The sequence below is a fragment of the Rutidosis leptorrhynchoides genome, chromosome 2 (genome assembly GCF_046630445.1).
Source record: "Rutidosis leptorrhynchoides isolate AG116_Rl617_1_P2 chromosome 2, CSIRO_AGI_Rlap_v1, whole genome shotgun sequence".
Lineage (NCBI taxonomy): Eukaryota > Viridiplantae > Streptophyta > Magnoliopsida > Asterales > Asteraceae > Rutidosis > Rutidosis leptorrhynchoides.
The window spans coordinates 320,877,157-320,901,046 of record NC_092334.1 but is presented as its reverse complement, the minus strand read 5'-3'; the positions used below and the strand labels follow the sequence as shown (position 1 = coordinate 320,901,046).

Below are 23,890 nucleotides of genomic sequence, written 5' to 3'. Positions count from 1 at the left end.
ACTGTAGCAAAATACGGTTTCACTGTAGCAAATAGTGTTTTACTGTAGCAAATAGTGTTTTACTGTAGCAAAGTAATTTTTACTGTAGCAAATAGGGTTTTACTGTAGGAAAGTCGTTTTTACTTGTACATATATATATACATACATATAATTGTTCATGAATCGTCGAGAGTAGTCAAAGGTAATTGTATATATGAAACAGTTCTAAAATTTTGAGACTCAATCTAACAGACTTTGTTTAACGTGTTAAAATAATAAATCGTATAGAGAATTGGTTTAAATAAGTCAAAAATTTTCGGGTCATCACAGCGGGACTTGATAAACGGGGCATCGACCTCGATACGGTTAGATGCCCTATGCGTGACGACGACATTGAGATGGTTGAACACTTGATGGTTTTTTGTAAACATACACTAGATGTTTGGGTTAGGCTTTATAAATGGTGGGGATGTGGAAGCTTTTCAAACTTTAGCATAGACGAAGTGTTCAATGGGGATGGAAGTGGCGTGCAATCTTTAGAGGGTAAGAAATTGTGGCAAGCGATAGAATGGGTTTGTGGGTACGTTATTTGGAATAATAGAAACCAAAAGTTTTTTCGGAATAAAGTGTCAAGCGGGGCGAACTTACTCAGTGACATTCAAGTTAAGTCCTATGAGTGGATTACAATACGCCCGAAGGGTAAACATATCGAGTGGCATGAGTGGCTCATCAATCCACGTTTCTATATCGGGTCATGCCCACAAAGAATGGACGTGGTTTAAGTTGACAGGCATTTCGGGTCGGGACGTATATAAACATTTTTCTTTGTAAATTGTTAGTCCTTTTTTCGTGGCTTCTGTATTATGTATGTAATTGTTCATAGTATAGGTATAAGCCTGGATGCTTATCTGTTGTGCATTTCCTTATAGCAATAATATTTCTTTGGCTTCTCAAAAAAAAAAATTTATCATGATAAGAAACTTGTAGCGCGGTCGATCCACTTAAGGAGGAAATCAGACGTGAAGCTTTTAAGGATTTGCAATTGGAAGTGAATGAGGAAGATGAGACCGATTCGGAGTTACAATAGATTGATTTAAGATGAGACCGATTCAGAATAGTAGTGGAAGATATTAATTAGCTACTATATTAAGCTTATAAGACTACTCCTAACCACACGCCCTCAACCACGTCTTCCGTGCCTCCATCCGAGGGCGCCGATGGCATTCCGGCCGCCCTCTTCCGCCCTCTTGTCTGTCGCCCTCGTTGATTTCCTCCCAAAGCATTTTTGAGGACGAAGAAAGTGATAAATGGTGGGTCCTCTTTGATTATTGTAATATATATATATATATATATATATATATATATATATATATATATATATATATATATATATATATATATATATATATATATATATATATATATATATATATATATATATCTTTAGTTTTGTTTACAAAAGCTTTTAAAAGTATATAAATGGTGAAAGAAGAATGGAGAAGAAGATGGTAAGTGAAAAAATAGGACCAAAAATAATATATAATTAATACTCTGTATGTTTAGGTGAAAAATAAATTCTCCATGATAAAATTTGAATTATTTAATATAATATATATATTTACTCAGTAGGTACCTAATAATAATGGGGGATGATTCTCACACACTGTTTTCTAATCCTCACACACCCTTTTACCCTATTATTAGGGAGGAGTTCAAGTAAATTGGTGTGTGAGGATCAAAAAACAGTGTGTGAGAATCATCCCCCAATAATAATACTTCGTTTAATAGTTTAATATGAAATACTTAATAATATTTTACTACTTTGTGAAATTATTATACTAAGTATCAATGAAGTTCTTTTTTGAAAAAGATAGTCAGTCATTAAATGTATAATAATATTGAAAACTGGAAATAATAATAATATTAATAATAATAAATAAATAAAATTTAAGGAAGTATGTCATAGTTGACAATGGTATGTTATGGGAGGAAGTTGGAGAGAGAAAGCTGATGTGACGCTGAAATTTTTTTAAGAAAGGATGATTGGGAGTGGTTTAAGGAGCTAATTCTTTCTTTCTCCATCTGATGTTGGACAAGGATGTTATAAAAGCACCTAGCAAACCAAAGATCTAATAGAACAAAGAAACAACACGGCTAATTCAAAATCAAGAACATCAAAACAAAGTGCCAACGAAAAAACAATCACCCAAATAAACGAAATTGAATGACAAATGTTAACTTGAGGAACCGTCCACACGTAATTGATCCGCAACTAATAGATTATCCCGATCTAAAAAGAACACAAATTTCCTGGCTGACCCAGACGTTGATGAATTCTTCTTCTTAACCGCATCACAACCAACTCACACCGTCGCCGCAACAACATCATCAATACAAACCTTAACCACCATAACAATTACGTCTTCAAAGGTTTTAGTATTCAAATTAAACAATTCAACCGAGTATTCTTTTTAACTTAGATTTTTTTTTTTTTCAATTAAAACAATGAAATTAATCAATCAACAATTTAACAATACAAATGAAAAACTACGATTCAATATTCAAACTTTCCCATGTCCTTCAGCCCACTCAAACAATGAAGTAAAGCCCATAAAAGATCCAGCCCAAATTTCTTCTCTCCTCCCCAATCTTTCCCTCTCATCGTCCTCCTAATCTAATCTAGGGTTTTAAAAAGGGGTTTTTCAAAATTTCACTTTCTAACACTCCCAATTCCCTCCAAATTGAACAATTAATCAGTTACATCAACACAATTTCTTACTAACAATGGCGTTCTCATTCACGCCACAACAACAACAACAACCGTCAATATTTCAACCACAACAACAACAACAGCAGCAATCGCCGTTTCAACCAAGTGGCGTCAGTTCCTTTTTTCAACCACAGCAGCAGCAACAACAACAATTACTGCAACAACAGCAGCAGCAGCAATTACAACAACAGCAACAACAACAAAATCAACTTTTTCTCTTTACTAATGATAAAACTCCTGCCAGCTACGGCACTAAATGGGCAGACCTGCATCCTGATTCTCAGAAGTTTCTACTTCTAATTGAGTATGATTTTAATTATTATTATTGTTATATTATATATTATATATTATATTATATCAATTATATTAATATTAATATTAATATTAAATATAAATTTACATAAATATTAATGGGAACAGGGAGAGAATACTGGAGTATAGAGATGAAAGTCAACGGTTAGATCAATGTGGGAGATTTTATGATTCATCTGTCTCCAATGAAGGATTTGAGCTTGATGCAAGTCATATTATTCAGGTATCTTTTTTTTTCTCTATTTTATTTCTACTTTTTTGCTGGTATATATAAAAAAATATGCCTAACTTATAGTGTTGACATAAACTACGACTAATTTGCTAGAATGGAATAATATATTTTGTATATCTACCGAAACCAAATTGAAGGTATCAATCAAAGATCAAATAAATAATATAATTGCTTGCATGATAAGTAGTCTAGAAACACAAGAATATGCTTGTTGACGTTGCGAAGTTAGGCTGATTGAAATCTTTACTCTATAATGTCCATAGCATCGTTGTTATATTGACATGTTGTGTAATGTGCCAGATGAATCAGTGTTCTATGAAGTGTAAGTTGTTTATATTCTTTTGCAGACACATCCGTATGTTAATGGGCATATTTTTACTTGATAGCAGGACCTTACCTACATTATATATTGTGATTGTAGTTATATTTAGTTACTCCCATAAACCTAATGACCCAATGTTTAGTCAGATTTGTGACAAGCAAAATGATAGAAGCCTTAAGAATACAAGTTTGATATTGGCATTCATGCTGATTAATGTATAAGATGATATTGGCATGCCTAAAAAGCCTGCTCCAGATATATGACCCCGTTTTGTCTCGGCCTAAAATGTTATTTTGCTGTCTAAAATAAACTCCTGTTGTCCTGGTGAGGGGTATTGACATACTGCTTATCCATTATGCAATGTTGTAAAAATCCCCGATTACTCCCAATTAATCCTTGATTACTCCTTTATAAGAATAGGCTAATCCAAGTTTCCAAAATCTGTTAAATTAACCAGTCAACGTCAGGACAAATTGGATTTGTTGGTCAAAGTCGGATTTAATAATTCAAAATCAAATTGGTCAACAGTTTAATATGAATTTAAACTAGAATGTGATTTTATGAACAAATAGACAATTATGTTAAAGTTTATGTTTATAGTTTCCTTCTATATTTCCACATATACTTTTTTAACTTTTTTATTTGAATGTATATAAAGTCCAATCCTATTAATTCCCGAGTTGCTGATTACTCCCTCTAAAGTCCCGATCGAGTTCTCCCCGAGTAGCGAGTTTATTGGGCACTTTGAGTTGAATTGGTTTAAGCCTTGGATGTGTATGCTTTTGATTACTTGTTCTTAATATAATCATAATCTTAGATGTACTGTTGATCAATGCCCGCATTGAGTTTATGCTGTATGTTATTAACGGTGCATTCTTTTATGACCGCTATCCATTTACCTTAACTAAAATTCTTACGGTCTACATTTTAACAGGAACTTGGGGGAATCAGTACTGCAATGGATAGACAAAAGGTTCTGCTTCAAAACCTTGCTAGTAACGTGAAGGATATGCTAAGAAACACCGAAATTGCAGTTCGTTCTTTCATGATACTTCGGTCCAAGTTTAATTATGCTACTAAAACTTCAGCTGTAACAACTGCAACTACTCAACCTACAACAACTTCGGACATGGTGCCAGTTTATGATTTCTACAGTGGCATGCCACAAAAACCGTCTCCATTTTTGCAACAAACAGTTGCTCGATTTGAAAAGTATCTTGCTGAATGCCGCCAATGGATTGAGGAGTTGGAACAGTTACTTCTTCTAGAATCAAATAAGAATGCTTCGAATTCCAACTCTTCGTTGTTGCAGTCTCTTCCTAAAGTCATGACAAATGTTCATGACTTTTTTGTTTATGTCGCTGCTAAGGTCAGAATTTTAAGAGCTTAATAGTTCACATTCTGCTACTCGAGGAGTAATCGGTCGGAACTTTTGAGGGCGTATCTAGCAACTCGGGGAGTAATTGGGATATAATCTGATTGTACTTTTTATATACATTTAAAATTATAAATTTTAATATTATATCTGTAAATATACAGGAAATCCATCAACATAAATATAAACGTTAACATAATTGTTTGGAAACATAAACATAATCTTTATTTGTTCAGCAGCTCTAAAATACTAATTTGAATTTATATCAAAATGTTGACCAACCGACTATATCCGACTTTGACCTACTAAATCCGATTTTGACCCATCGACTGATGGTGACCAAATAATTACTCGAATTTTGGAAAAATTGGATCGGCCGGTTACTAAATAGTAGTAATCAGGGAGTAATCGGGATACTCATGTGACATGGTTTGCAGGTGGAGAGCATTCATCAGTATATGGAGTCCATGAAAACAGCATACCTTGCAGACCAACGTGAACGAGGTGACGGAAACGATCCATTTATCGAAGCTGATCGACGAGAAATCGCCAAACAAGCAGCTGCTGCTCGCAGAATTCATCCAACTTTACATTTACCATCTAATTCACAATCGTCAACTCAAGTTGTTGCCAGCTCAGCAGCACCTGCCACATCAGCTACTCCACCTGCTGCTTCTGCTTCAACCGCAACTACTGCGTCTGGACTATTTAGTTCTCCATTTCCTGCTGCATCATCATCTTCATTATTTTCAACTCCCGCTGCCTCAGCACCATCGTTCTCGTTATTTGCGTCATCTGGTGCTTCTCCTCAGACATCTATTTTTGGGGTGTCTTCTAGTACAACGCCTTCGTTATTTAATTCAACACCTGCTGCAGCTTCAACGTTTTCGATGCCATTTGCGACAAACCCTTCTACGGGAGCATCGGCCTTTTCAACAACAACGTTTGCTACAAACCCTACAGCTGGAACTTCAACATTTTCAACACCATTTGGTACAGGTAATGACTTCTCGCGTCTAACTAGTTTTATACATTGTTGTAAAAGTCGGCAGAGTCGGCCGACGCGTTGGTTTGGGGACTAGCCTTGGGTAATTCGCCGAAAAACGCAAAGTCATTCAACGCTAAAAAGTTGGGTCAGATCAGTCAAAGTCAAAGTTAGGGAAAAAATTTATATATATATATTTTTAAATTAGATTTTGTGTCATATATATGTGCTTAACCAACCCAAGGTATCTCCCTGACACCCTTGCAAGAGGTCTCAGTTTCGAATCTTTTCGAATCTTGGGGTGGTCAGGGAAGGGTTCAGGGAGTAATCAATGATGGGCCACGTACACTAGAGTATACGGTTAGAAATGATATATGTGATTGAAACATCTATGTGTAATATATGTGTGTGTGTGTGTGTGTGTGTGTGTGTCGTGCCTAAACCCTAAACTCTAAATCGGGCTAAATTTTGGAAAAAAAACTTCACATCAGGAAAAAAACGCTCTAACATTTGTCGATGAATGTTATTTTCTTCGGGTATTTTCTGAGAAAAAAATAATAACATTTATCACAAAGTGTCTTTTCAAATGTTCATATTTTCACCTAATCTTAATGTTTGTGTACTTTTTTTTTTCTAAAAAAACAAAATTTACCTCCCCCCACATAGTTACTTCCCCTGTGTGTGCGTGCGTACGTGTGCTCGTGTGCGGGCGCCCCCGCCTGTTGCACGCTTGTGTGCGTGTGTGTGGCTAAAAGTCAACATTGGTCAACGCCCGACTCGTCCCTCCAAGGTCCCGTCCGACTCAATAACCTTGTCATTGTCTTTGTAATATAACACTAAATCTATACGATCTTTATAATACGAAAATGCTACCAGAGTACCTAGTAGTACCCAATTTTTTAGCTATAGTAATATTTGCTTTTTCTACAATAAACTTTAATATAATTGCTAATTTGCAATAAGAAAATAGGGGTCTTCATTGAGGGTTAACCGAATTTTCAGTTATCATTTTCTTGAACTGAAACCAAAAGATTCTGTGAAGTGTGAACTGGTAATCTGTTGACTGAAGTTTTTGGTTTTTTTTTTTTGGGTTATTCAGTTAACCAATAAACTCTATGTAAATTTATATTTTCATATTTTTTTCATTGATTAAACTAATTAAATAAATTATAACAACTAAATAAGTTTTAACTATTCATAAACTTTATAACAAAAAATAAATACAAATGTTTTTTCCTATTCTATCAATAATATCTAAACAAAATAACCCAAATTTCAAATTGAATTAGCCTAATATATAAAATGATTCAGCCCAAATCAAAAGACCCATAAAAGCCCATCGACATACCCGCAAAAGCCCATCAACATACCCTCATATATAATCATTAAAATAAAAATAAATAAATAAAAAAAGAAAAATCACAATCAAAACTTCTGTGTCACCCATTCAAGGCGATGAACGTGGGTGAGACATGGGAGATTGACCTCCCCACTCTCTATGCTCTAAGGGTGCGTTTGGTGTATGTAAACAACTCACTATGGGCATAGTGGAGTAAACTGGTTTTACGAATCAAGAAAAAAAAATGCTCAAAACCCACTTCGCTAAACCAAACACCATCATACACCTCCATCCGTTTACAATTCCCATGTGCTAAAACCCCCAAACCAAACATACAATGTTTTCTAGGTTTTGCGATTATGAAGCTTTTGTAATATAATACTAACGTATAGATCTATTGTTGTATTACAAAGACAATGGCATGGTTTATATATAAACCAAGGTTGTAAAAGTCGCGAGTTGGGTACGAGTCGGTCAAGTCCGGGATAAGTCGGATGTTGACCAATGTTGAGTTTTAGTTGTAACTTGAGTATCTGTATTTAACTTGGAAACCTAGTTGTATTAGTATTATTATAATTATATCGTTTAACTCGTTAAAAATTGGTATAGAATATGGTTTAATTCTTTTGAAAAATTATATGCTAAAAATTATGTGTTCTTTTATGCTAAAAATTATGTATTTCTTATATGCTAAATATTATGTGTTACTTATATCTTAATATCACGAGGTTAAGTATTAAAAGTAACAGAATTCTGATTTCTCGTTTTTCCGGTTAACTGTCCATCTTTATAATCATTAACGGTAACCGAAACCAAAAAACCGTCAAATTATCGGTTTGGTTAACCAAATAGACAATAATAAAAAAGAATGATGATTCAATTAAACGTGAAAAAACAGTATGGTTCAACGGTTTCTCTGTCTGTTTGGTTTGTCTTTTTGGATTTTTATAATGTAGGATTGTTAAGCAACAAGCACAACATACAAATATCCATAAAGTAAATTCATTATTTTGTATGCAAGTGTTTGTGCATTTCAGATTGTTGATTTCCACTACTATTTATTCACTCATTCATTAAGCTTTTGTTTCAACTGAATATAGGGGCTGCAACTGGATCAGGGACAAGTTTCAATACTTTATCCGTAAGTGAAAGTTTTCCTTGATGATAATTATGTATTATACATACAATATATTAAATAATAGAGGGGTATTATGTAATGCGTTATTAATCATTAATTATTATTATTATTTACATTCATAATATACAAACAATACGTAGTTCTAGTTCCTTACGTTTTTATCGACGCATATGTATAGCTTCATATATATTTTTAAGGAGAGATAACATTACCATTATTTTTTTTGCTAAATATAAAGTTTATTTTAATCACAGAAATCAAGAGCTAAAAGTCGCTCGGGTCGAAGATAAGAATTTCAGCATTGGCTTCCCATCTATTATATTAAATTCAAGCTCTATTTGGCGCCCCTAAGCATACAACAATATTGGTTGGGCTTAAAGGTTACGTTTAATCCTTGAAACTGTTCATTGTTTTAAATTATAGGTATGTGAAAATGGGTGTAAGAATTGTATTATTGCAATGTTATTTCTACAAAACGTGCTAACATCATTGACCATATACACCACCTATATGCGATCATTATGTTGGATTTTAAGATTCTTGAAATTGTATAAGTTTCTGAAAGTCGACTGTTACTCGATTTGATCTGAATACTGTTCTCTAGGGGCATGTTATGACCCTTCAAAAGAGGGCATTGTATTATGATTTCCATAACTACTCCCACCTTAATCTTAATCATAATTTATTAGTAGTATATGATATATGAAACTTCACTTGTCGTTTGTCAATAGATTAGGTAGGTCATTAGGTCCTACTACATTTTTTAGGGTAATGGTACTACATTTTTTATTATATTACTTAAGTGGCTATAAATATAATATAGATATAGAAGGCAAATGACTTGTGAAAAGTCATAAGAACTTATTGCTGGTAATTACAAAATAGAATATTATATGTCCCAAGACACACATGTAGGTAGTTGATTATATGTGTATACTTTATTGATTTAGTTTTATATTGTTAGTGGATAATCCCATCTAAAGGTGTGTTCATGATGGAGATAAGAAAATAGTGTACATTTGAAATTGACATATGCTTATTGATTGGCGTAAGTTGAAAACGACAAAGATTCACAAGATACTCAAATTGATAGGTTTTGAAAACTCCATATATAGATTGCGACTTCAAGTGGGTTTTATACTTTTATATGTCTAAATCTTTAAACCCCTTTACATTTTATTTCTGGTTTCTATTCATAACCACTGTGTAGAACTCGTCGGTTTAACTCAGTCAAATCTCAGTCAATGGGATTAGTCGAAAAATTAGTCGAAGTCAAAGTTGGTCAATAATTGATTACTCCGTGACTCCCCGAGTTTCTAATAATTTTCTAAAATATCCTGACCGAGTACTTCCTCCGTAGCGTTTTTTTCAACCTTGTTTGTAAACCAATCTAGTGATAAGTTGTACATTCACGGGACTTTTAAGGGTTTAAGGTAGGGGAACGATTATTTACGTCTCACCAATTCCTTTCCTCACTCGTGGGATTGTTGTTGTAATAACGGACCTATAAAACGCTATGATGTGGGAAATCATAATCCATGATGCTTTTCGTTTATTCCGGTATAAGGAAACTTAATGACATAATTAAGACCGGGTGTAATATAATATAATATCGAATGGGACAATATGGCCTTCATAGGACTGTTCATGTTGTATTATCAATTCTATTGATGGGTCCTAGCTTCTTTACATGAGGAATGTAATAGCTGAGCACCACTAAGTTTTGTCCAGTGATGTCAAAATATTAGTCTTACAAGTTTAGAATCTGCAGTTCTTATCATCTACATGATAATCATGATCATCATCATCATCATCATGCTCATGCTCATGCTTTAGTATCTGATCATGTTATGTCTACATGATATATACACATGACATATATTCTACTTTATTAATTATTATGACATATTTTACGGATGTAGTAACAAGTAAACAGTAGTAATATATGTATATGCCTGCCAACTTTAGACTTAATTTTAATTTTAATTTTAATTTAATTTTAATTTTAATTTTAATTTAATTTTAATTTTAATTTTAATTTTAATTTTAATTTTAATTTAATTTAATTTTAATTTAATTTTAATTTTAATTTTAATTTTAATTTAATTTTAATTTTAATTTAATTTTAATTTTAATTTTAATTTTAATTTTAATTTTAATTTTAATTTTAATTTTAATTTAATTTTAATTTTAATTTAATTTAATTTAATTTTAATTTTAATTTTAATTTAATTTAATTTAATTTTAATTTTAATTTTAATTTTAATTTTAATTTTAATTTTAATTTTAATTTTAATTTTAATTTAATTTTAAATTATTGTGTCTGGTATAAGGTACTTTGAGCTCATGTGTGTTTGGAATCTTGATTATTTCTGCAATTATGGTCATGTTGGTGCAACAGTTGGTTAGCCAACCTTCTCTGTGTTCACAACAACTTTAAGGCATTTTGTGTTTTCTGAGTCGGTTGACCAAGTCAAACCTCCCAAAGTGTATTCCCACTAACTTTAATCAATGGATGTAAAGATCATACTAACTGTATATCTGTCACATTAGTTGGACCATGGTCATATGGTCATCTGCCATGTTTGTGGAACGAAATGAAAGGATTGTACCCGCGGGTCAGAAACCATAAAATCTAGAACGAATCAAAATTTGTCGAGAACATAACTTGGCTAGAATTTGTGCTGGCCCTATGAATTAAGGTGCAATCACATATAATTTAGATATGGTTATGTAATTCATGAATTTACTATGTACATGTGTCGAGTACAACATGTAATTCATGGGATTTGGCGAGTTGGATTGTTTATACCGACATAAATACTGTGTCCGTCTGAGTTAAAGTGTCGAATATAACTCTTCTGGCAATCTATCATTCAAAAATATTCCCTTGTTAAATGTTAAGTTGCTCTCATCCAATGAATACCTGTCCACATGACATGCCAACTTTGCCTATAGGCTATACATTATATAATTTTTATTAATATTATTTATTATTTATCTTCATATCTGAATGATATATGATGTATGATATAGGTGAGTCATGTGGACCAAGGATCTTGTCCATGTTAACTTTAGTCAGATCAAACTCTACATTTCTTGTTTGATGGGTCCAGCCACAAGTTGAACATTATTTTGAACTAGCTAGGGTTCCGGGAAGTCGACACATTGTCTGGTTACGTGTTGGTCATCGGCGAAAGAAGCCGAAGATCGGGTGAGAGCCTGAGAGGTGGTGGTTGTTATTTAGAATGGGGTGATAATAATGTGCACGAATGGTGGTAGACAAGTTAATGATGAAAGCACAGGCATTGTGGCATAATTAGGGGCGTAGATTTGGGTTTCATCATTCATATATAATATATGCATTCAAAAATATAGTCATAATTTTTCCTAATGTTTTATATATATACAATTTGGAAGCAAGCGTATTTGGCAAGTAGTAGTTAATATCCAGATAAACAGATAAAGTCATAATTTAAGTGTTTCAACAATATTTGTAAAGGCTTTTTAGAAGATTGATTATGATTTTGTCATATTCTTTACTGGTTTTGTCATATACAATGTTGTTGCAAACGTACGAGGATATTCTTTGATGAATATTTGTCAAGTTATCGCATTTGGGAGTATTATCAAACACAAATTTCTTAGACCAGCTTTTACTATTTATTATTCTTAATAATTTTTTTTGTACTCTTATCATAAAATATACATTAGTTTTCATGTCATTAAATCTTACTTATTGGTAGTTACGTGTAATTAGTAATTCATCCGTCTCATATTAATAGTCCGATAAAAAATACATAGTTTAAAAAATCTTATGTATTTTTTCTTTATTATACAATCTTACCCTTTATTTTTTACATATCTTTTTGTTTTATATATAAAAATTAAGGGCATAAAAGAAATCTAACTTATTATGTTTATCTATTTATTAAAGTGTACTATTAATTTGGGACATCCAAAAAAGAAATACTGGATTATCAAGATGGGACGGAGTCACGGAGGGAGTACTTTATTAGTTTAGATGAGTCGTAATCCAAATTATTTTTATTTGTACTAAATTTGTGTAGATAATCCGATCTCATACTTTATGTGTGTCGAACCTAAGACTTCTTATAAGGATGTTAGGGGCTCAAATCACTTGAATACCTTGGGATTGTTATTTATTTATTTAAACTGTATTTCTTATTAAAAGGTGATTATTTATTTTGTAGTAAAAAATAATTTATATATATCTAATCTCTTTGATCTCTAAAATTATTTTGTTTAACTAGTCCGGAGCAGCCCGTGCGATGCGGCTGGAGCTTTCGGCTTGCATATTTGTATTTAACGTAGCGTTGTGTATATAAATAGAGAGAAATGGCACATGTGTTAAGACCCGTTTAGATGTCGGTGTGGTTAGCGTTTTTAAAAAGGTATCCGTTTCGGACGTAGTTAGTCTCATTTTGTTCGTAAAATTATTTTAAGTTTAACGGTGGTAACGGTGAAAATTAATTCGTGATGAGTAGGAAAATAGGGCCCGTTGAAGTTTATGGTGAGATTTGTTTTTTAATTTAAATTGAGATTGAAGTTACGCTTTTAACCCCTGCAGAATTTAATAGACCAAGATAGTTAAAGGGGTAAGTGAAAAATTACAGTGTGAATGGGATGGTTGGAAAGACAAAAAAATTGGTGCGAACGACACAAGTTCCCACCTCTTTTAGTATGTCGAACCTAAGACTTCTTATAAGGATGTTAGGGGCTCAAATCACTTGAATACCTTGGGATTGTTATTTATTTATTTAAACTGTATTTCTTATTAAAAGGTGATTATTTATTTTGTAGTAAAAAATAATTTATATATATCTAATCTCTTTGATTTCTAAAATTATTTTGTTTAACTACTAGTCCGGAGCAGCTCGTGCGATGCGGCGGGAACTTTCGGCTTGCATGTTCGTATTTAACGTAGCGTTGTGTATGTACAGAGAGAGAAACGACACATGTGTTAAGACCCATTTTGTAACACCCCAGCTTAACATGACCACAATGTTGTCCGCTTTGCCCGCATGCGCACGACTTTTTCTTGGCGACCACACACGAGAAGCACTTTCCCAGGAGGTTACCCATCCTGGTAGTGCTCTCGCCCGAGCACGCTTAACTGCAGCGTACTCACACATCTGCTCTGTCTGTGGTCCCAAAACGCGTTGTGTCATTTAAGCGTGAGTATTACCTTATAATCCAATGATCATTCATGTCTGTGGGTGATGTGGGATTTGCCTAGGGTGTTACATTCACCCCCCTCAGGGACTCATCGTCCTCGATGATGTTTGCCCCACCACCCCCAACGGCACATGAGTGGCTCTGATACCATTCTGTAACACCCCAGCTTAACATGACCACAATATTGTCCGCTTTGCCCGCAGGCGCACGGCTTTTTCTTGGCGACCACACACGAGAAGCACTTTCCCAGGAGGTTGCCCATCCTGGTAGTGCTCTCGCCCGAGCACGCTTAACTACAGCGTACTCACACATCTGCTCTGCCTGTGGTCCCAAAACACGTTGTGTCATTTAAGCGTGAGTATTACCTTATAATCCCATGATCACTCATGTCTGTGGGTGATGTGGGATTTGCCTAGGGTGTTACACGTTTAGATGTCAGTGTATTTAGCGTTTTTAAAAAGGTATCCGTTTTGAACTTAGTTAGTCTCATTTTGTTCGTAAAATTATTTTAAGTTTAACGGTAGTAGCGGTGAAAATTAATTGGTGATGAGTAGGAAAATAGGGCCCGTTGAAGTTTATGGTGAGATTTATTTTTTGATTTAAATTAATAATTGAAGTTACGCTTTTAACCCCTGCAGAATTTAATAGACCAAGATAGTTAAGGGGGTAAGTGAAAAATTACAGTGTGAATGGGATGGTTGGAACGACAAAAAAATTGGTGCGAACGACACAAGTTCCCACATGAGTTGGAAAATAGGGCTCGTTGAAGTTTATGGTGAGATTTATTTTTTGATTTAAATTAATAATTGAAGTTACGCTTTTAACTCCTGCAGAATTTAATAGACCAAGATAGTTAAGGGGGTAAGTGAAAAATTACAGTGTGAATGGGATGGTTGGAACGACAAAAAAATTGGTGTGAACGACACAAGTTCCCACCTCTTTTAGCATATATATATATATATATATATATATATATATATATATATATATATAGTGGTAGGATCAAGAGGGAAGTAACCATTCGGGGGGAAGCGGGGGAAGCAAAAACTTTTTTTTTTCGTTTTTTGATAAAACTTTGTTCACGAACATTATAGATGAGATGAAAATATGAACATTTAGTAGAGACACTTTGTGATAAATGTTTTTATTTTGGCGGGAAAACGCTCGAAGAAGTAATATATAACAATTATCGTGTTTTTCGAGCGTATTTTGAGGTTTTAGCTATTGGGGTTTAGATATTAGGGTTTAGATATTAGGGTTTATAGGGTTTAGATATTAGGGTTTAGAAATTTAGGGTTTAGGGTTTAGATTTAGGGTTTAGATTTAGAATTTAAATTGAGTTTTTAACACGGTTTAGAGTTTAGGGTTTAGAGTTTAGGGTTTAGGGTTTAGTTATTAGATAAATACATAAGAAAAACGTAAAGAAATTGTACCGCAAAGCGGCTATCCCACTTGAAAGAAAATGGGGCCAAGGAAACCTACTTGCCGCGTGACGAGAGACAATTGTGGGCCCCCCTTCTACAGTTTAAACTTCACCAAATATTATTCTCTTTGTAAATCACAAATTCTGACCAAGGAAATATAAGGTTCAATCGATTATCTACATTTTTGTAAGGGAATATTATTTTTACAACCACAATATTTTATTAAAGGATTCTTCTAAACAAAGAATTTAAGACATGCATTTTTTTTTTTTTTTTGACATTTTTAAATTTCACCTATAAAGCTTGAAATTCTTTAAATGCTAACATTAGAAAAATCTTTTATTAAAACTTGTAGCAAATAATTACCATTATATACTAATAGCCACCTGAATTTCTGTCGTTTTTAAAAACTTTAAAACGACATCTCTCCACTTATATAAAACGCCTTTACTCCGTATTTAGTTAAAAACAAAACAAAACACAACAACTACAATTACTTTTATATATGGTTCAATCAATTACTTACATCATCTTATCCTTTATGTATCGAAGTAGCAAAACAATATCAATCATACTCCTAGTATTCGATACCGTGAACATACCATTTAGATAGAGTGCCTAGAATTTTGAATCCTCCGTGTTCGAAAAACTGACTTGATTCAGAAGATCGTGTAACTCGGCCAAGTAAACTCGTTACGACCACCTATTGGATCATGTTTCCACAACCATTTCCAAACATTATTTTCCCATCTATCCACCGCACAACATTTTGGATCAACATTATGGTGAAATAGTCTATTAAATCGAGATCAAAGAGGTTACCGACCCATATATCATTCTAAAATTGAATATTATAACCATTACCAACCTTGGATCTAATAGGACTATTTAGAATCCACCTTTTAGATTGAGCCACATCATAAGATTTAACCATGTTGGTTAAACACCAAGACACCGTATTAATGGACCATCCAAGCCTCCTTTCGAACCGTGAATAGCTCGAACAACTTTTGTGATGACCCGAAAATTTCCGATCAAATTTAAACCTACTCTTATTATGATTTCGACACGATAAGCAAAGTCTGTTATGTTAAGTCTCAAAATTTTTGGAATTGTTTAGATGAATACACTCGTCTTTCGACTATTACCGACGATTCACGAACTATTGGTTGCAAATTAATATATAAATATATATATATATATATATATATATATATATATATATATATATATATATATATATATATATATATATATATATATATATATATATGATACTATTTAATTGATGATTTTATATATAATGTAATATATTAAAACATGTAAATATTAAATATAGGTATATAACTATTAGACATTACATAAGTGATAAATTATAATATAAATAAATTAAATGTAACTGTGAATTAAAAATATAACTGTTAGGATAAATATTATTATTACTAATTTCATTAATATCAATAGTAGTAATAATAATAAATATTACATATTAAAATCTTTTTAATAAAGTTAATGTAAAGATTATCAAAATAAATACTTAAAATATAAATACTACTATAAGAATGATTTAAAACTATTATTTAATTGTATTTTAGATATTATTAGCTAATATGATTAGTACATGTATCATTTATTGATTACTAGAATATTATTATTATTACTAGTATTATAATTAGTATTAGTATTATAATTATTATTATTATTATTATCCTAATGATATGTTTCATAACCATTTTTATTTAACATTATTATTATCATTATTCTTAATATTAGTAGTAGTCTTATTGTTATTAATATTATTATTATTATTATTATTATTATTATTATTATTATTATTATTATTATTGTTAGTATTTTAGTTATTAATTAGTATTATTATTAATAGTATTATTATTATTTTTAGTTTTTAATATATATATAATATGTAAACTTAAATAAAAACGCGTATATACATCCCCATCTGTTATTTGTTTCTTCTTCTGTTTGTCCTGCTGGTCCGTGATCATATGTCTAACCCTACTACCAATATGTGACAATTGACCAGTTCATATTATTGATAAAATCATGAGATTTTCCACTATCATATTCAATTATAATTACTCAGTTATTATCTGATGAATTATATAAAAGTCTAAGACATAGCCGATATCTCTGTTCACAACTTGTTTTGATCATTAGCCAATTTCGATTCAATCATCAAATTCAAAAATACAAAAGTGTTAGGAAGCATCAAGTCGACCTATCTGCAAGTTTTTAACCTCTAATTCCTTCTCTTGATTTTGAATTTCTGAGTCAATGTTTTGAATAAAAAAGTCAACAATCTTGTTCATCACGAAATTCGTAAGTGTTTTGATGTTATAGGTTCAATTGATGATTCATATAGTTTCTAACAACGATTTAGAACTTATTTTATTTAGAAATTTTTGTCTAAAACGCTATCAATTGCAAAATCAATTTTTTTTATATAAAGCAACTGAAATGTCCCGTTCATATTGATTATAAACGTTCCATATTAATTGATTTCGTCGCGAGGTTTTGACCTCTATATGAGACGTTTTTCAAAGACTGCATTCATTTTTAAAACAACCATAACCTTTATAATATCTATAAAGGTTTAAAAGCATTACGTAGATTATCAAATAATGATAATCTAAAATATACCGTTTACACACGACCATTACATAATGGTTTACAATAAGAATATATTACATCAAAAATAAGTTTCTTGAATATAGTTTTTACATAATATCATACAAGCATGGACTCCAAATCTTGTCCTTATTTTAGTATGCAACAGCGGAAGCTCTTAATAATCACCTGAGAATAAACATGCTTAAAACGTCAACAAAAATGTTGGTGAGTTATAGGTTTAACCTATATATTATGAAATCATAATAATAGACCACAAGATTTCATATTTCAATATACATCCCATACATAGAGATAAAAATCATTCATATGGTGAACACCTGGTAACCGACATTAACAAGATGCATATAGAATATCCCCATCATTCCGGGACACCCATCGGACATGATAATTTCGAAGTACTAAAGCATTCCAAATTCCAGAATGGGGCTTGTTGGGCCCGATAGATCTATATTTAGGATTCGCGTCAATTTGGGGGTCTGTTCCCAAATTCTTAGGCTACCAAGCTAAAAAGGGGCATATTCGGCTTCGATCATTCACCCATATAATGTAGTTTCATTTACTTGTGTCTATTTCGTAAAACATTTAAAAAGTTGCATGTATTCTCATCCCAAAATATTAGATTTTAAAAGTGGGACTATAACTCACTTTCACAGATTTTTACTTCGTCGGGAAGTAAGACTTGGCCACTGGTCGATTCACGAACCTATACAAATATGTACATATATATCAAAGTATGATCAAAATATATTTACAACATTTTTTATTACGTTTTAATGATTTGAGTTTGTTAAGTCAGCAATCCTCGTTAGTAACCTACAGCTAGTTGTCCACAGTTAGATGTACAGAAATAAATAAATATAAATTATCTTGGATCAATCCACGACCCAGTGTATACAAGCCTCAGGCTAGATCACAACTCAAATTATATATATTATTTTGAAATCAACCTCAATCCTGTATAGCTAACTCCAACATTACTGCATATAGAGTGTCTATGGTTGTTCCAAAATATATTATATAGATGGGTCGATATGATATGTCAAAACATTGTATACGTGTCTATGGTATCCCAAGATTACATAATATATATTAGAATACATGAATAATACAATATAAGTTAGCTAGGATATGATTTGTATAGAATTGTTACAATATTTCCCGTAGCTACAACAATAAAAAATATCCAACCTTGTTTTACCCATAACTTCTTCGTTTTAAATCCGTTTTGAGTGAATCAAATTGCTATGGTTTCATATTGAACTCTATTTTATGAATCTAAACAGAAAAAATATAGGTTTATAGTCAGAAATATAAGTTACAAGTCGTTTTTGTAAGAGGTAGTCATTTCAGTCGAAAGAACGACGTCTTGATGACCATTTTGAAAAACAAACTTCCACTTTGAGTTTAACCGTGATTTTTGGATATAGTTTCATGTTTATAAGAAAAATCATTTTCCCAGAAGAACAACTTTTAAATCAAAGTTTATCATAGTTTTTAATTATCAAACCCAAAACAGCCCGCGGTGTTACTACGACGGCGTATATCCGGTTTTACGGTGTTTTTTGTGTTTCCAGGTTTTAAATCATTAAGTTAGCATATCATATAGATATAGAGCATGTGTTTAGTTGATTTTAAAAGTCAAGTTAGAAGGATTAACTTTTGTTTGCGAACAAGTTTAAAATTAACTAAACTATGTTCTAGTGATTACGAGTTTAAACCTTCGAATAAGATAGTTTTATATATATGAATCGAATGATGTTATGAACATCATTACTACCTCAAGTTTAGTAGGTAAACCTACTGGAAGTGACAAGAAATGATCTAGCTTCAAAGGATCTTGGATGGCTTGAAAGTTCTTGAAGTAGGATCATGACACAAAAACAAGTTCAAGTAAGATTTTTACTCGAATTAAGATAGTTTATAGTTATAGAAATTGAATCAAAGTTTGAATATGAATATTACCTTGAATAAGAAAGATAACCTACTATAAATAACAAAGATTTCTTTATCTTAGATGATTACTTGGAATGGATTAGAAAGCTTGGATGTAAACTAGTAAACTTGAAAGGATTTTCGAAGTGTTCTTGAAGTGTTCTTCCTAAGATGATTATAGCTTGATTCTTGAAGTAATTTTTGATGAAGATGATGATTATCTACTAGAAAAATTCGTTCATAAGTGTGTGTGTGTGTTGAGAGAGAATTAGAAAGAGAATTGGAAGTGAAATGGAGTGAATGATGAGTGGTAAGTGGTGAGTGGGGTTAAAAGGAGTTCTAGTTAGTTGACTAGTTCATGGTAGAAGTTAAAATTGATTAGTCATACATGACATAATCAAGAGTGGAATCTCATGCTAGTTCCTATTGGTATATACCCACAGTAAGTACGTCTAGAAGCTGTGTATAATACGGGTATGAATACGACTAGAATTCTTGATGGAAAAAGAATGGGAATGTAACTGTACCCATTTTCGTTAAGCATGAGTGTTTTGATATATGTCTTGAAGTCTTCCAAAAGTATATTAATACATCTAAATACACTACATGTATATACATTTTAATTGAGTCGTTAAGTCATCGTTAGTCGTTACATGTAAGTGTTGTTTTGAAACCTTTAAGTTAACGATCTCATTTAATGTTGTTAGCCCATTATTTATTATATCTAATGAGATGTTAAATTATTATCTTATCATGATATTATGATATATTAATATATCTTAATATGATATATATACATTTAAATGTCGTTACAACGATAATCGTTACATATATGTCTCGTTTCGAAATCCTTAAGTTAGTAGTCTTGTTTTTACATATGTAGTTCATTGTTAACATACTTAATGATATATATAATTATAATTTTATCATGTTAAATATAGTGTAACAATATCTTAATATGATACAAATGTATTTAGTAAGACGTTGTAATAACGATAATCGTTATATATATCGTTTCGAGTTTCTTAACTTAGTAGTCTCATTTTTATGTATATAACTCATTGTTAATATACTTATGGAAATACTTACTTATCATAATATCATGTTAACTATATGTATATCCATATATATATCGTCATGTCGTTTTTACAAGTTTTAACGTTCGTGAATCGCCGGTCAACTTGGGTGGTGAATTGTCTATATAAAACCTATTTCAATTAATCAAGTCTTAACAAGTTTGATTGCTTAACATGTTGGAAACACTTAATCATATAAATATCAATTTCATTTAATATATATAAACATGGAAAAGTTCGGATCACTTTAGTACCTACCCGTTAATTAAATTTCGTCCCGAAATTTTAAGCAGTTGGAGGTGTTGACGTATCTTCTGGAAATAAGAGCGGGTATTTCTTCTTCATCTGATCTTCTCATTCCCAGGTGAACTCAGGTCCTCTACGAGCATTCCATCAAACCTTAACAATTGGTATTTTGTTTTGCTTAAGTCTTTTAACCTCACGATCCATTATTTCGACGGGTTCTTCGATGAATTGAAGTTTTTCGTTAATTTGGATTTCATCTAATGGAATAGTGAGATCTTCTTTAGCAAAATATTTCTTCAAATTCGAGACGTGGAAAGTGTTATGTACAGCCGCAAGTTGTTGAGGTAACTCAAGTCGGTAAGCTACTGGTTCGACACGCTCAATAATCTTGAATGGTCCCATATACCTTGGATTTAATTTCCCTCGTTTACCAAATCGAACAACGCCTTTCCAAGGTGCAACCTTAAGCATGACTATCTCTCCAATTTCATATTCTATATCTTTTCTTTTAATGTCGGCGTGGCTCTTTTGTCGACTTTTGGCAGTTTTCAACCGTTGTTGAATTTGGATGATCTTCTCGGTAGTTTCTTGTATTATCTCCGGACCCGTAATCTGTCTATCCCCCACTTCACTCCAACAAATCGGAGACCTGCACTTTCTACCATAAAGTGCTTCAAACGGCGCCATCTCAATTCTTGAATGGTAGCTGTTGTTGTAGGAAAATTCTGCTAACGGTAGATGTCGATCCCAACTGTTTCTGAAATCAATAACACATGCTTGTAGCATGTCTTCAAGCGTTTGTATCGTCCTTTTGCTCTGCCCATCAGTTTGTGGATGATAGGCAGTACTCATGTCTAGACGAGTTCCTAATGCTTGCTGTAATGTCTGCCAGAATCGTGAAATAAATCTTCCATCCCTATCAGTGATAATAGAGATTGATATTCCATGTCTGGAGACGACTTCCTTCAAATACAGTCGTGCTAACTTCTCCATCTTGTCATCTTCTCTTATTGGCAGGAAGTGTGCTGATTTGGTGAGACGATCAACTATTACCCAAATAGTATCAAAACCACTTGAAGTCGTTGACAATTTAGTAATGAAATCCATGGTAATGTTTTCCCATTTCCATTCCGGGATTTCGGGTTGTTGAAGTAGACCTGATGGTTTATGATGCTCCGCTTTGACCTTAGAACACGTCAAACATTCCCCTACGTATTTAGCAACATCGGCTTTCATACCTGGCCACCAAAAACGTTTCTTGAGATCCTTGTACATCTTCCCCATTTCAGGATGTATTGAGTATCTGGTTTTATGAGCTTCTCTAAGTACCAAATTTTGGTACCCAAATTCTTTCAGCCCTATACCGGGTTCCGTCTTCCCGACTATTAAGATGCTTCTCCGATCCTTTGGGTATTTCATCCCTTAAGTTTTCCTCTTTTAAAACTCCTTGTTGCGCCTCCTTTATTTGAGTAGTAAGGTTAGTGTGAATCATTATATTCATAGATTTTACTCGAATAGGTTCTCTGTCCTTTCTGCTCAAGGCGTTGGCTACCACATTTGCCTTCCCCGGGTGGTAACGAATCTCAAAGTCGTAATCATTCAACAATTCAATCCACCTGCGCTGCCTCATGTTCAGTTGTTTCTGAGTAAATATGTGTTGAAGACTTTTGTGGTCGGTATATATAATACTTTTGATCCCATATAAGTAGTGCCTCCAAGTCTTTAATGCAAAAACAACCGCGCCTAATTCCAAATCATGTGTCGTATAATTCTGCTCGTGAATCTTCAATTGTCTATACGCATAAGCAATTACCTTCGTTCGTTGCATTAATACACAACCGAGACCTTGCTTTGAGGCGTCACAATATATCACAAAATCATCATTCCCTTCAGGTAATGACAATATAGGTGCCGTAGTTAACTTTTTCTTCAATAATTGAAACGCTTTCTCTTGTTCATCCTTCCATTCAAATTTCTTCCCTTTATGCGTTAATGCAGTCAAGGGTTTTGCTATTTTGGAAAAATCTTGGATGAATCTCCTGTAATAACCAGCCAGCCCTAAAAATTGGCGTATGTGCTTCGGAGTTTTCGGGATTTCCCACTTTTTAACGGTTTCAATCTTTGCTGGATCCACCTGAATACCTTCTTTGTTCACTATGTGACCGAGGAACTGAACTTCTTCCAACCAAAATGCACACTTTGAAAACTTAGCGTACAGTTTTTCCTTTCTTAACAACTCTAGCACTGTCCTTGAATGTTCTTCATGCTCTTGGTCATTCTTTGAGTAAATAAGTATGTCATCAATGAAAACAATGACAAACTTGTCAAGGTATGGTCCAGACACTCGGTTCATGAGGTCCATGAACACAGCGGGTGCGTTAGTCAACCCAAACGGCATGACCATAAACTCGTAATGACCGTAACGCGTCCTAAAAGCAGTCTTTAGAATATCATCCTCCTTCACCCGCATTTGATGATACCTAGAACGTAAATCAATCTTCGAATAAACCAACGAGCTTTGTAGTTGATCAAATAAGTCGTCGATTCTCGGTAGTGGGTAGCGGTTCTTGATGGTAAGTTTGTTCAACTCTCGGTAGTCGATACATAACCTAAATGTACCATCCTTCTTCTTGACAAACAAAACAGGAGCTCCCCATGGTGATGTGCTTGGTCGAATGAAACCACGCTCTAAAACTTCTTGTAACTGACTTTGTAATTCTTTCATTTCGCTGGGTGCGAGTCTGTATGGAGCACTAGCTATTGGTGCAGCTCCTGGTACAAGGTCTATTTGAAATTCAACGGATCGATGTGGGGGTAATCCGGTAATTTTTTCAGAAATACATCGGGAAATTCTTTTGCGACGGGAACATCACTGATGTTCATTTCTTCAGGTTTAACTTCCTTGATGT

The 23,890-nt window shown here is 32.9% G+C and overlaps 2 protein-coding genes across 3 annotated transcripts; both read left to right on the top strand.

Annotated features, from left to right (window-relative positions):
• The first annotated feature begins 356 nt into the window (after window positions 1-356).
• Window positions 357-761, top strand: LOC139888789 (uncharacterized). The gene has a single exon (XM_071871776.1). The coding sequence runs from the start codon at window positions 357-359 to the stop codon at window positions 759-761; it is 405 nt and encodes a 134-aa protein (XP_071727877.1).
• A 2,002-nt stretch (window positions 762-2,763) lies between these two features.
• On the top strand, window positions 2,764-11,875 carry LOC139891858 (nuclear pore complex protein NUP58-like). 2 transcript variants are annotated; one of them, XR_011773876.1, is made up of 7 exons: window positions 2,764-3,053; window positions 3,170-3,284; window positions 4,550-4,984; window positions 5,428-5,989; window positions 8,415-8,455; window positions 8,707-8,832; window positions 11,489-11,875. XR_011773876.1 is itself a non-coding variant. In XM_071874877.1 (6 exons), the coding sequence occupies exons 1-6, from the start codon at window positions 2,764-2,766 to the stop codon at window positions 8,740-8,742; spliced, it is 1,479 nt and encodes a 492-aa protein (XP_071730978.1). In that variant the 3' UTR covers window positions 8,743-9,206. The 2 variants fall into 2 exon arrangements, 1 of the variants encoding a protein (XP_071730978.1); XM_071874877.1 differs by lacking the exon at window positions 11,489-11,875 and having other exon boundaries at window positions 8,707-9,206.
• Window positions 11,876-23,890: the final 12,015 nt, after the last annotated feature.

Coding starts and splice junctions, on each gene's coding strand:
- LOC139891858 (XM_071874877.1), top strand. CDS start 2,764: ATGGCGTTCTCATTCACGCCACAACAACAACAACAACCGTCAATATTT. Junction 4,985..5,427: donor TTGTTTATGTCGCTGCTAAG/GTCAGAATTTTA, acceptor CATGGTTTGCAG/GTGGAGAGCATTCATCAGTA. Junction 8,456..8,706: donor CAAGTTTCAATACTTTATCC/GTAAGTGAAAGT, acceptor TTTTAATCACAG/AAATCAAGAGCTAAAAGTCG.
- LOC139888789 (XM_071871776.1), top strand. CDS start 357: ATGCGTGACGACGACATTGAGATGGTTGAACACTTGATGGTTTTTTGT.